Raw genomic sequence first — 14,252 nt, forward strand, 5'->3', positions numbered from 1 at the left:
CCTTTTTTACTTAATTCTAATGTAAATCAAGATATTTTTACAAAATTAAATTTAAATGTAATTCACAAAGACAATAACGATTTAGTGAAATTAAAATATAAAACTCAAACGTCTAAATCAAATCAGACAACAACTTAAGTAGATTTATATTAATGATTTCCATATTCTTTCAAGAAACTTGTCTTTATCAATCTCTTAAATGTAAACAGTGATCTAGCATTTTTAACGTTATCATCCAAACCATTCCACAATCCTATTCCCTGAATTATTGTGGATCGTTCCCTCAAACTGGTACTAAAATAAGGCTTCACAAACATCTCAATTCCTTTAAGAAAATATACACTCTCTCTTTTAACAAAATTCGTCTGAATATTAACGGGCAAAATGCCTATATGTGCCTTATACATAAGCAACAAAATGTTATAATTAACCAAATCATAGAATTTCAGAATTTTCAGTTGATGAAATAAAGTATTCGACGGATATCTATAGTTTTTTTTCATAATAATTCGTACAGCTCTTTTCTGTAAAATGAACAAAGGATTAGTTATAGTTTTACACGCTTTACCCCAGACTTCAATACAGTAAACCAAATAAGGGACAACTATTGCATTATACAACATAAACATTGCATTATCATTGAATAACTCTCTTACTTTATACAGAATTGCTATCGATTTAGATATTTTTGTTCTCAAATTGTTTATATGAGGTTTCCATGTTAAGTTCTCATCAATAATAACACCCAAAAATTTAACTTCACTAACTCTACAAATTTCAATTCCATCTATCAAAAATTGTGCGTGAACATCAGTTTTTCTGTTAGTGTGTATCATATAATAGGTTTTATCCAGATTTAATGATAACTTATTTAGAAGAAACCAATTTTGGATTTTCACAAATTCTGACCGTATTATCTCCAGCATTTGTTCTGCATCATCACCCTTACAAATAAATGTTGTGTCATCTGCAAATAAAATACATTTAAAAAGGTCTGACACATCAACCAAATCATTTACATACAAATTGAATAACCTGGGTCCAAGTACGGAGCCCTGAGGCACTCCACATGTGATATTACTAAATCTGGATCTTATGTCATGTATTTGAACAAATTGTTTTCGATCTTCCAAGTAACTATTTACCCACTTTAATGCTGTCCCTCTAATACCATATTTATATAGTTTATCAAGAAGAATTCCATGATCTATAGCATCAAATGCCTTTCTTAAATCAACATAAATACTAATACAACTCTTCTTCTGATCAACTGTATTTGTTATATGATCCACCAATTCAACAAGTGCCATTGATGTTGAATTGTTTTTTCTAAATCCATACTGACTATTACTTAGTATGTTTTGTTTATCAATAAATCGATCCAATCTGATCCCAAATAGTTTCTCCAAAATCTTTGAAAATTGCGGTAACAGTGATATTGGTCTATAATTATTAAAGTCACGTTTGTCCCCATTTTTAAAAAGTGGAACCACCTTGGCTGTTTTCATATTATTTGGAAATATTCCTGATTTGAATGACAGGTTACAGATGTGTACAAATGGCTCAATGACATAACTCATTATATTTTTTACAAACATCATGTCCATGTCAACCCAGTCCTTAGATCTTTTATCTGCAAGGTTATTTACAACATCCATTACCTCTTCTTTGTTAGTTCCTTCCAAAAAAATACTATTAGTACTACTTGTAATTTTGTGATTCACGTTTGTATATACTTTAGGTATTTTGTTTGCAAGGCTTGGGCCAACATTTACAAAATAATTATTAAACTCATTTACAATCACATTGTGGTCATGTATATCATTACCATCCTTTACAAAATATTGTGGGAAACTTGATTTGGATTCATGATTTTTTAAAACGCTATTCATTATTTGCCATGTTGTTCTCATATTACCATGACTTTTGTATAATAAATTACTATAATGTTCTTTCTTATGTTTTCTTATGATCCAAACCAGTTTATTTTTATACTTTTTGTACTTTTCTTCTGCTTCTTTTGTTTTCAATTTCAAGAAGCGCGAGTACAAATTGTTTTTTTTTACAAGCATTTTTCAACCCATTCGTCATCCATGGTTTATCAACAGTATTTCGTTTTGTATAATTTTTTTGCACACAATGTTTTTCATACAATGCTACCAAGGTATTCATAAATACATCATATGCTATGTTAACATCATCAACATACACCATATTCCAATTCTGTTCCTGTAAATCGTTAATTAGATTATTCAAGGCTTTTTGTGATGTATTTATTATTTTTCTCTTGTTTGTATCACTATTTATATGACAATGAATTTTACCATTAATTGTGAAAACTGGTAAGTGGTCACTTACATCAGTCATTAAAATTCCCCCCATAATCTCTGTACTAGTTATATTTGTGAAGATATTGTCAATTGTAGTGGCACTGTGAGTGGTAATTCTTGTCGGTTTAGATATTAATGGATACAAATTTAAACTAGTCATTGAATTAATAAATGTACTGATGTTATTTGAGTCTGTATTTTTATGTAAGTCGATATTGAAATCTCCACACAAAAACACAGTTTTATTAATACTCCCCTGCAGCATCTCCATAATGTGATCATTGAATAGTTCTATATTTGACTCAGGTGATCTATATACACAACTTATCATTATATTTTTTGAATTAGTGTTTATTATTTCAATTGTAATCATCTCCATGAGATTTTCTACAATAACCGACATTTTGTCAATTTTTTTACATGTAATTTCTTTATTTATAAATAGAGCCACTCCACCACCTCGTTTATTTTGTCTGTTCATATAATAAAGTTCATACCCTTCAATGTTAACACTGTTTATATTTTCATCATTACACCATGTTTCTGAGACAGCTATAATACTGAATGTTCTGTGTAATTGTTTTAAATAATCTGTTATATTTGATAAATTTGCACTTAAACTTCTACTATTAATATGAATAATGGAAAGGTCATCTATTTTCCTGTTGATATTGTTAAATTGCTCTTCATTATAATATTCACATTCTTTGATTACTGGAAAGAAATTTGAACAAAACTGATAATCTACATCATAAATTTTAAGTTCAGAGTCATCATCTGTATTCATATCTCAGTGATTGTATTCATTGACGTCCATACTTTTTAATTGCGTATAAAGTTGTTTCAGTTTACTTTTCAATTTATTCCTAACTAATTCATCTAAATTTCTCTAAATCCTTCAGTTCCTTTATCATTTTCGCTTGTGATCCTTCATGAGCCTCAACCCAGATGTTTCCATTTCTTGTCCATGTTGCCACTATTTTGTTTTGTTTCTTCAACAACCTTGCCTCACGAGCGATGTTACCATTTTTTTTAGTTAAATGCTCATTTATGTACACATTTGTCCCTTTCAGTTTTCTAGCTTGTACCATTAAATTGTTTCTTGCTTTTCTACTGGTGAACTTGATGACAATGGGTGGTTTATTTGTATCTGACTTAGTTGGTAAGGTGTGACAAGTTGATATGGTCTCAGGTGTGATATCAATGTCCTTCTTTTTCAAAAAAGTCACGATTTGTTGCTCCAACGTGATCAATTGTTCCTGAGGAGCATCTTCTGAGTTGTCCCCACCTGCCACTGCTCGAGCATAGTTTCTTGGTTTCACCTCAAGTCCAGTGATTAATAAATCATCCCTTCGTGTGTGTTGTTCCAGTTCATCCACTTTTCTCTCAAGTTCAGAAATTTTAACATCTCTTTCTCTCAGTGCGACTTTCAGCTGTTTAACCTCCTCAACTAAACTAATCAATAGTTCTTGACGTTTAGCCAGCTCTGACAGTTCAGCACTCATGAAATTGAGAGATTTTTTAATCTCATCCATGTTGTCTGTGTTTATTTCTCCAGACTCCAACCCTTTTGCCTGCTTACCGCGTCTCTGCATGATTCACCCAAACCGTCCCGGCGGCAGCTCCTGGATATTCCCTTCACAGAGCCTGACTAGATCCTTCCGCTGATAGTCAGAGACACGCTGCGGCGGGGACGGCCCGACTCCTCGACGATCTGCAGCACTCGGTCCACCAGCGCATGGCAGCGGCTGTCACTGCGTGCAGCCGCGGTCGCGACTCGGCGCGTGGGTGCGGTCGTCACCTGGCGTGTTGCTTGGAATATGGGGAGCGGTGGCGGTTACCTGGAATATTACTCCAACTGCGAGCGGCCGAGGTGGAAACAGACCAGAATAATCCAAATAACCCCAGGATCGGGCTTTGCTTAACCAACAACTTTCATTAAACCTGTTCTGGACTCCAAATGTCCAACTCCACATGAAAATCTGCTGGGTTAAAAAACAACCCAGTTTGTAACCCAGCACTGGATTTTTCCCTAACTATAGGATTTAGCAAAAAGGAAAGTCTTAATCCTAGTTTTAAAACTCGATAATGTGACAGCCTCATGGACAGAGATTGGAAGTTGGTTAAACAAGAGAGGAGCCTGATAACTGAAAGATCTGCCTCCCATTCTGTTTTGTAAATTCTAGGAACCACAAGTAAACCTGCAGTCTGAGAGCGAAGTGCTCCGTTAGGAAAATATGGAACAATAAGATCTGTAATATAAGATGGAGCCAGGTTGTTGAGAGCTTTGTAGGTTAGAAGTAAGATTTTGAATTCTATTCTGGATTTGACAGGGAGCCAAAGGAGAAAAGCTAAAACTGGAAAAATATGATCTCTCCCAGTAACTCCAGTTAAGACTCTGGCAGCAGAATTTTGGATCAACTTCAGAAATAGCCTCACACAGCCAGTGTGAGAGGTGCTGAGTGGATAAAGGGTGACCTGCAGAGACTTCCCTATAATGCACAAACAGACGCCGAGTCTGACACAGAGGGGCCGTGCGTGCTATATAACATGCCAGCGCGCGAACGGGACAGAGGAGATGAAATGACGCTTCCTCCTTTGATTAGTGAGGAGGAGGATAAAACCCCTCCAATGCTATCATTCTCGATTTAAATGAGCTTGTGATGTTTTTTGGTATGAAAGCTGGGTTAGGTCTCAGCGCAGCTGAGCTGCCATCAGCTTGAATCCTGAGGCATGACGGGGCAGCAGAGAACGCGGATAAATCATTCACTCTCTTTGCTGAAGTCAAAGCCAACAGCAGGGCTGTTTTAAGTGACAAGAATTTAAGTGAAACCTGATCTAAAGGCTCGAAAGGAGCTTTGATCAGAGCGTGCAGAACCATCGTTAGGTCCCACTGTGGAGCTAGTGGGCGTGACACCGGTCTGTGTACACCATTTAGGAAACACTTCATCAGCGGGTGATTAAAAACTGTTCTGTCACTGAAGCCCTTGTGACAAGAAGAAATGGCTGAAGCATAAGTCTTAATTGTGCTGAACGCTAGATTTCTGTCCATCAGCAGCTGCAGAAAGGACAGCACACCACCTAGTGGACATGAGATGGCCTCTACACCTTTCTCCGTTCACCAGCGCTGAAAAGCTGTCCACTTTAATTTGTACAGCGCTGTGGTGGAAGCGGCTCGTGAGTCTTGGATTGTGTGCACCACCCATCTTCTCTAAGCGGATCTGCTCAGCGGCCAGACTCAAAGGTGCTGGCCTATTTCTGGGTGACTCCTGATGGCTCCTCCCACCTGGAGGAGAGCATCCACGGTAGTTTCCATGGCTGGCCCGATAACAGACGTTGCAGGTTTGGGAACCACGGGGCGCTCACGCGCTCAGGGGGCTACAAGGATGACTGACAGTTCTTCCTCCCGGACTCTGTTCAGAAACTGTGATATCAGAGGGACTGGAGGAAACGCGTAAAGGAGCATTTTTGGCCACGGGCTGTGGGCAAAAGCGTCCACTCCTAACGGTGGGTCGTCCCGTGGGCTCAGTGAGAACCATAATTGACACTGGGCATTCTCCCGTGTGGCGAACAGATCCACTGCTGCTCGGCTGAACCTGCTCCAAATCCGAGAGATCAGCTCGAGATGGAGGCTCCAGTCTCCGTGGTGAGGACCACCCCTCGACAATATGTCTGCTCCCCTGTTCAGGACGCCAGGGATGTATACTGCTCTGATGGAGAGTAGGTTTTTGTGTGCCCAACAAAGCAGCTGTCTCGCAATGCATAACAGTTGGGATGAGCGCACGCCTCCTGCCAGTTTACGTAAGCTGTATTAACTGTTGTCTGTGTGGATCAGAACATGTTGATTTCACAATAGGGGAGCAAAGTGCTGAATCACATTCCAAACTGTGAGACATCCCAAGACGTTTATATGAGCTGACGTGTGAGCTGGCCACTGCACCCCCACCGCTTGAGAAAGGCACGTTCCTCCCCAGCTTGACAGGGATGTGTCTGTGAAAACTGAGACGTGTGATGTAGGTCTGCTGATAGGAACTCCCTCTGACAAGAGTGAGGGGGTTTCCCCAGTGATTCAGGTCGGTTCCCACGGAGGGGGGCACAAAGATCATCCGCCTCTTCTGACGCACCAGATCTATGCACAGGCGAGCAAACTATCTCTGAAGGCGTCTCATGTGAAGTAAGCCCAGCGGAACCACAGCATGAGCTGAAGACATCGTTCTCAAAAGTTTCATGATCGAGACAGCTGTTACTACACTGCGGGGTTTGACGCGGCGGAGCTGAGCTGTCAGATCTTCGGCTCTCGGCTGTGATAAGCAGGCTTTCATAGTGACTGAATTTAGCTCCACTCCCAGATATAGGATCATCTGGGATGGGAGAACCAAACTCTTTTCCCAGTTTATTGCAAACCCCAGGTTCAGCAGGGGTGATGTCAGCGTTCTGGTTTGTGCAGCTGCTTCCTGTCTGGATCGAGTTAACAGCAGCAGATCGTCCAGATAAAAAAGAATTCTCATTCCTGCTCTGTGTAACAGCTGCAGAGCTGTCTCCACGCATTTTGAAAACGTGTGTGGGGCGAAGGAAGAACCGAACGAGAGCCTGTTGTACTAGTACTGGATCCCCTGGAAGGAAAAGCGCAGGAATTTCCTGTGCTTTGGAATGATTGGGATGTGAAAATAAGCATCTTTTAAATCTATGGAAGTAAACCAATCGTTCTGGTGAATGTTGTCCAACAGCTGTTTGGTTGTCAGCATGTGGAATTGTCTCTCCATGATCGATTTGTTGAACATGGACAAGTCGAGAATGGGTCTCATCCCTCCGTTTTTTTTTTGGGGACCAGGAAGTAACGTGAGTAAAACCCAGTGTTTTCCTCTCCGTTGGGAACCTTGGAAATTGCATTTTTTATCAGTAGTTCCTGAACTTCTGAGTGGAGAGACGAGTTCTGGAGATGACAGAACCGTCTCTATAATCCCTCTGAACAGTGGGGGTTGAGCTGCGAACTGCAGCATGTAACCCCTGCTGATCAGACGTTCCATCCATCTGTACAGGGAACACACTCGCTGCCACTCTGCGTAACGTTTGGAGAGCGGGCACGCGTTTTTGTGTTGTGTCATGTCTTTACGGACATCAGCCAAGTTAAAGCCCCCACCGCCGTCACCCGCTCCGGAGATACTCCTAGATTGACCCAAGGGGGGCCTCGCAAAAAGGGCCCTGGAAACGCCTCTGTGCTGCGCTCAGGCTGCGGGCTGACATTAGAGTTGATGTGAAATGACGCACACTGAGGAGAAGCGTGAACGCTTTTAGAAATGCAACGCCGTTTGGGTAGAGACTGCAGGTGCCGTGGAGAAACACGTTTGCTCTTGTTGTGGTCAGAAATGTCAGAAAACAACCTGGGCTGAGAGCGAGGGTGTTTTCCGGGCTCGGTCTGCTGAAAAAAAATAATTTCTAGCTGATGTGTCAAGCGAGAATTTTGTGTGATTTCTCGAGCTGCTATGACTTTTAAAAACCTGTTTTGAGGTTACCTGTTTGTTTTGTGTGGGGAATGTATGAAGAGAAGCCACTGTGAAATCATTTGATCTGACAGGCTGGAATCAGAAGACACTTTACTCTCTGAATTATGTTTTCGTTTTATTTTAAACCTTATTTCATCATTGTGAATACACACATTCCCCGCAAGGAGTCATTTTTTGTGTTGCCTCCTCCGTGGGCCCTGCGGCTGATTGGTCCAGGGCGGCGGCGCTTGTTGACGGTCTCTGGGGAAGCGCTGAGTCGCTGGTTGGTGCGATGAGAAGGGCTGTTCTCTGGCGGAGGAGCGGGGCGGGAGGACGTTGCTGCAGCTGTGGATCTCCCCCCCGTTCCAACACTATGCTCTCCAGGAGGGAATGAGCAGCGGGACTACTGCTGACATCGCCTTTTCTGGAGGAATCAACCGATTCACTCCGTGACTCGACGTCAAAAAAGGCGATGGCGTCATCCAACGAACAATCCCCTGCCATGGAAAAACACCCTTGAACAAGGCTGCTCGTCTCTGCTTCTCCTCAGGAGGGAGGAGGTCACAGGGACGGCAGGAGGAGGCGAGGTCGGCGTGGTGGGGACCCAGGCATCCTTCATAGATGTCGTGCCGGTCAAAGCTCAAAATGAAGCCGGTCTGGCAGGACGGGCACAGGCGGATGGTGCTGGACACCTTCTTTCTTCTCGAAAAACAGTGCTCGTCACGTGAAGAAAAAATGGGAGCCGATTACCCGGTCTCACCGTAATTTATATGGACTGGGGGTGAGGCCCACATAGCAGGTGGGCATGGACTAAAGTTTTTTCAGTGCTGCGCTGCGCGCGAAGGGATAAACCCACTAGCGATACCCTTAAAGTGCGAAGCATATACAAAATAGAACTGGACCGTGTTGCTAAGATAACCTCTCTGTCATCAGAACCACACTGCGAATAGGACCATGCTGCTGTAGATGTATTTATTTTTCACTTTTGGCACCTTGTTTCTGTATTTTGGTTGCATGCTTGGAATAAATCTCAGTTTATGTTAATTTTGGGGCTCAAAGCCCAACTCAGCTTGCATTAAGCATGTAAATTATTCATTCAACCTTTATTTAGACAGGTAAATCCCATTGAGCCTCAAGGACTCATTTACAAGAGAGACCTGATAAATTATAGCCAAACAGAACCTATTGTGCTGCTGTTGTTTGGCATACTGTTTTGCACTATAAGTGACCAGCATATATTTTAGGTCTTTTATCATACCACTTGGCATTCGTTTAGCGTACAACTTAGTTGATATCTTAGATCCTTATTCACTGTTTCTTTTTAAACTTTATATTTTTGCTATTGTTGTATGTAACTGGGACCCCGTGTACACAATTTCGTTCCACCTCATGTACGACATGCGATGTGAATGAAAATAAAGAACGTTGAATCCTTTTCTCAATCAACACATTCCAGTCTCAAGCTGTGTGAAACATACAGAACGACCTCTTCTTCATCACAGACCATGTAGAATCAACTTAGAAAAAAACATTTTGTTTTACAAACAAAATGATACATTCAAGTTCCTAACGTTATCATAAATTTATTCTGACCTATTTTAACCCTCCTGTCGTGTTCATCTCCCGCCCCTTACTTTAGTGTTCCCGGTCAAAATTGACCGGTCTGTTTTAACTGCTCTTAAATTAGCACAAAATCCATTTTTCACCACCAACTTTTTATTCATCATTCTTTAGCTGTGAACAATGTCTCAAAGTAGTTTAACATGAATTTATAGAATTAGACATAAAATAACTACAGTGAAAATACAAATAGGCACTGAAAATGTATTACAAAATGAACATGTAATGTAAAAAATAAATGGAAAACCAAAGACCAAACTCAACATGAAGTTGTGTGTGTGTGTGTGTGTGTGTGTGTGTGTTTGTGTGTGTGTGCATGCGTGCGTGCATGCATGCATGTGAATTCATGCACATGAGTGGCATGTGACACTCAGGTCAGTGTGGGCCCTACAAACATAGGCATCACATTTGCAGCATCTAAGGCTTGTTTTGTTGTCTCTAGGGGCACAGAGCTCACAGTGCTTCCTTTTCTGCACATGTCCTTGTTGGGGAAGAGCAGTCAGGGCAGCAGCTGGGGCTTGCACACTCCTAACCAGACTGGCAGAGGCTGGTGTGCGGGGTATGTGCTGGTGCTGTTGAATAAGAGGAGTCACCAAAGCTTTCCCCAGCCCTGCTAGGAAAAGTCTCTTATTGAAACTCTTCCCCTGATTCCAGGTTGGGTCGATGGCTGTCCACAGCACATATGCATTGAAAGCAGACACATCAAGGATGTTGTGGAACAGTGCCACAGGCCAGCGGGCTGTCATTCATTTGCAGGCGTATGTACCAGTAAGCTGCAATAAAAGGAACAATAAATAAGAGACTGGGAACAATATTGAATCTGTTGTACACAAAATGCTATGATTCATATAAATAAAAATAAAATAAAATGCTTGATGGATGAAACTTTACATTACCTTATCAAGGCAGTCAACGCCTCCTTTGTTCAGTCTCCTCAAAGTCTGGATAAAAATTTGTGTTGTCTTTCACTTCCGAGACATCATCCTCTATCTCTGGTTCAAGATCAGTGCCATCTTCATCATGTCCCAAAATCTGGACCAGAACCTCTTCGACAGAGAACCGTTTCGTCAGTTGCCTACACACTGTGCTCAGAGTAAAAGAAGTCAGTGTTTCCCCTAGATAACTTGCCATGGCGGGGCGCTCATCTCATTCGTGATTTTTGTCCGGGGGGGGGGGGGGAGGGCTGGAATGGAGACTCGTCCTCAGCTGCGCAGCGCGCTGTTTAAACCAACAGTTTTGGGGGACACAGAGACAGCCGCGTTCTGTTTGTACTGACAGTTTTAGAGCAGGGTGTGTGAGAGGACAGGCAGGAAGACACTCAGGCTGAATCCACCCGTCCCCCCCCCCCCCCCCCCCCCCCACCACCACCACCACCACCACCCCATGGCAGAGGCCCCAAAGCCCACCAGCGCACCAAGGGCCCCCAGGCTAGGGCCGGGCACCGGCGCATGCACCGGCCCTAGACCCCGACAACACACCCACCAAGACCCGAGACCCCCAGGTCAAGCCGGGACCCCAGCCCGGAAGCGACACCCCCCCAGAACCCCGAACCTGCGCCCACCCCAAAGCCACCCAGGAGCAGCCAGGCCACCAGGCCAGTAACCAGCGCCCACCAGTACAGACCACCCAGAAGCCTGCATACAGCCAGCAGAGGTCAACACCCAGAACCACCAAAGCCACCTCCCCAGTTGAGTGCCATTGTCCTGGGCCCACGACCCCCCCATTCCCCCAGCCCCGATAACCCCCACATCAACAACGATGCTCCACGGGACGAAATCAAAGGGGTTTACCCACCTCCACTACGGGTTGGAGCCATTCAAAGAAGCCCAGAGATATTGTTCTGAAGTGGAGGTACAGGCTGTCTCAAGACTGATGTAATCTAACAAAAGGTCTTTATACTGTTTAATACTAAGAGTATTTTTATTTTTCCAATTCATGAGTATAGTTTTTTTTTTTGCTATACATAAAGCAGTAAAAATCATGTGAATTGGCTTTGTCTCCAAGGTGACATCATCTAAGTGGCCCAATAAGCAAACTGACGGAGAGAGTGGAATATTACATCTTAGACACTTTGATAAGTCTTCACATATCCAGCACCAAAACCTCTGAACAGGTGGACAGAACCAAAAGGCGTGGATGTAACATTAGATGATTGGGGGGTGGGGGGGGTCGGTGCGGGGGAGAGACAGACGCACATCTGAGCCGTACGCTGTTTGTACCAACAGTTTTTGAGTGGCAGGGGTGTGTTCAGCATGAGGGTTCAGCATGAAGGAAGAGGCTGCCTTTAGCTTTTTAGCTAGTGCACTTGCATTGCGAGCCACTAGTTTAGCGTTACGTCACTGCCGACAGGTGGTTGGTGGTGAGGGTGGGGTTCAGTAGACGGGGCGCTTGGTTCTGTTGAAGGGGCGGGGCGCCCCGCTTGTATAATGGTAGGGGAAACAATGGGAGTGCTCAAGCCAAACCTCAAGCTACTGTATATATATGGGGTCTGTGTCAAGATGATACATTGATTAGACTGGAAGTTGTGGTTCACATGGGGGATGGGCATAAAAGTATGCGAAGAAAATGGGTTCACATAACAGACACCTGTCAAGTCTGTGTGAAGATATGATACATTGTTTCATCAGGAAGTTTGTGTCGGAGGATCCGCACATAAGCGCGGGAAAGAGACGTGCACCTGCAAAAGACATTGTTCAGTCTGAAATGTGTGAGTGAGTGAGAGTGAGTGAGATGGGGTGGTGTGTATGGGGATGTTTTCTGTCTGATGGATGAATATAGTCTGGATACCCATTCATTTCCCATGACGGTCACTTTTGATCGGGAACACCACAGGTGTAATAACGTTGATTAAAACACTCAAAATTCAATGAAAGAGGTGATTATCACTTTTATATGTTCAAGTGCATAGTGTTGATGATATCATAAGGCCTTGAGTCAATCAGATCTAAAACACAATATTTATGAGTGTTTTAAATTGTAAATCAGTCAGATTTGACCTGAACACAACAGGAGGGTTAATGCCTGTGTTTTTAAGGAGGATATTCTGGACGTGTATGGGAATGGACACTACATTGTTCAGGACTCCTGCACAATAAATAAAATGAATGAATGACTACATCAAAGGCATGCCCATTAAATAAATAAAAAAATGGTGATTAGAACACCAGCTATCCATGTTTAGATCATTTTAAAGTTTATTATTCAAAATGTTTCTGGATGCAGATTTAAGAGCAGGTTGCAGTGTTCATGCTGAAGTCAACGGTCTGAGCAGCCAGGTTTAATTTAGTAGCAGTCACAAAATGGTGTGAAAGAGACCGGTGTTTCTCGAAACAACAAATGCACGTCATAAACCAACGGTTTTTGAGGGCCAGTAAATAAGTTCAATTCCTGTTAATAAGATTAGATAATTTTCCCCTATAAGAATAAAAATATATTTTGGTGAGGTTGTCTCACCGTCGTTTAGCTGATGTGCCTGCATCTGAGGACTCAGCTGGTGTGGCTGCATGCTGGTGTTTAGTTCGCTCCAGGTGCTCCATGAAGCTGTGGATCATCTGGAAAACATACAGCAGAAGGGATTTACATAATTGGCTATATTACATTTTTTGTAATTACCTTTATAATGCAAACCAGATGAGAAAAAGAGGCATGAATTTGTAAGTGTAGATCAACCCACAGCAAAACCAACAAAAAAAGTGTGCAGGTGACAGCTTCTATTAGACTTTCATTTCCTTTTTTCAACATTATTCAGGTATTTAAAGTTCATGCTCAATCATCCAGGTACAAAATCCAATAATGGTCATTCAGGTCATCTGGACAGTTTCTTAATTGTGGAAAGACGTTTCGCCGTCTATCCGGAGGGCTTCATCAGTCTGAGGAGTCCCAAGTAAACTGTTTTCCCCACTAAGCAGTACACTCCTTTAGTGGACCAACCAGTTTGCTGGTCCAGATGACCTGAATGACCATTATTGGATTTTGTACCTGGATGATTGAGCATGAACTTTGATGTCTTGAACCATTTTGGCTGCGGCTGCCTGGGAGGAGTCCACAGGGGACAGGAAAGCCCCCAGAAACCATCTTATCACCCTGTCAACCCTGTCAAATGATTTTTTTCTAAGTCCACATAGAAGTTCTTTCTGATCCTCTCTGTACTTCATCACCATCCTCAAAGCAAAAGGCATTTGTCCATCGCAACCATTAATTATGCAGTGTACTGCTATTATTTTATAGTTTTCATCATGCATTTTTTTGTTGACAGAAGTATATTCATATACATAAAATTATGCTTTTTATGCCAAACCAGCCTACCTCAGTGTGTCTCTGATGAAGAGCACTGTACTCCTTCTTAAGGTCTGCTTCTCTCTCCTCAAATCTGCTAACTGGATTAAAAAAAGAGACTGTTAAAATAACAGCTGTACAATAAAATATCAAACATTTTGACAACTCTAAATAACATTGTCTGAATCTAAAAAAGTTGTCTGGTCCTCTGGACAGTCAAAAACAAAACAAAGCAAAACAACAACAAAAAAATGTAGAAACGTTTCGTCTCTCATCTGAGAGACTTCCTCAGTCTGAGGTGCTGTATTCAGCTCAGTCTCTTAAATAGCACCTTCTCAGAGTGGATCAACCAGTTTGCTGCTGACAACCAAAACCAGCTGATCACATGCTCAAGAAGGACCATCTGCCTAACAATGGATCATTAGCACCTGATGGCTGTTTACTGTTCACAGAGGGCTGAGTGATACTAGCAATCACAGCATTGTAAGAGGGGGACAGTTGAACCCGGAGGCTCCACCCCTGTTTAATGATGGATGGTTTCTTT

At 42.4% G+C, this 14,252-nt stretch overlaps 1 protein-coding gene across 1 annotated transcript in view; it reads right to left on the minus strand.

The window, feature by feature from the left end:
• Positions 1-14,252, minus strand: part of LOC119424077 (C-Jun-amino-terminal kinase-interacting protein 4) — a 71,552-nt gene that overhangs the window by 24,652 nt on the left and 32,648 nt on the right. Inside the window, exons 3-4 of the mRNA XM_037691548.1 lie at positions 13,739-13,809; positions 12,887-12,984 (exon numbers count right to left, since the gene is read on the minus strand). Of these exons, the coding sequence (XP_037547476.1) occupies positions 12,887-12,984; positions 13,739-13,809 (169 nt within the window). The remainder of the gene's footprint in view (positions 1-12,886; positions 12,985-13,738; positions 13,810-14,252) is intronic.

This window comes from Nematolebias whitei, chromosome 17 (genome assembly GCF_014905685.2).
Source record: "Nematolebias whitei isolate Nwh7 chromosome 17, NemWhi1, whole genome shotgun sequence".
NCBI classification, from domain to species: Eukaryota; Metazoa; Chordata; class Actinopteri; order Cyprinodontiformes; family Rivulidae; genus Nematolebias; species Nematolebias whitei.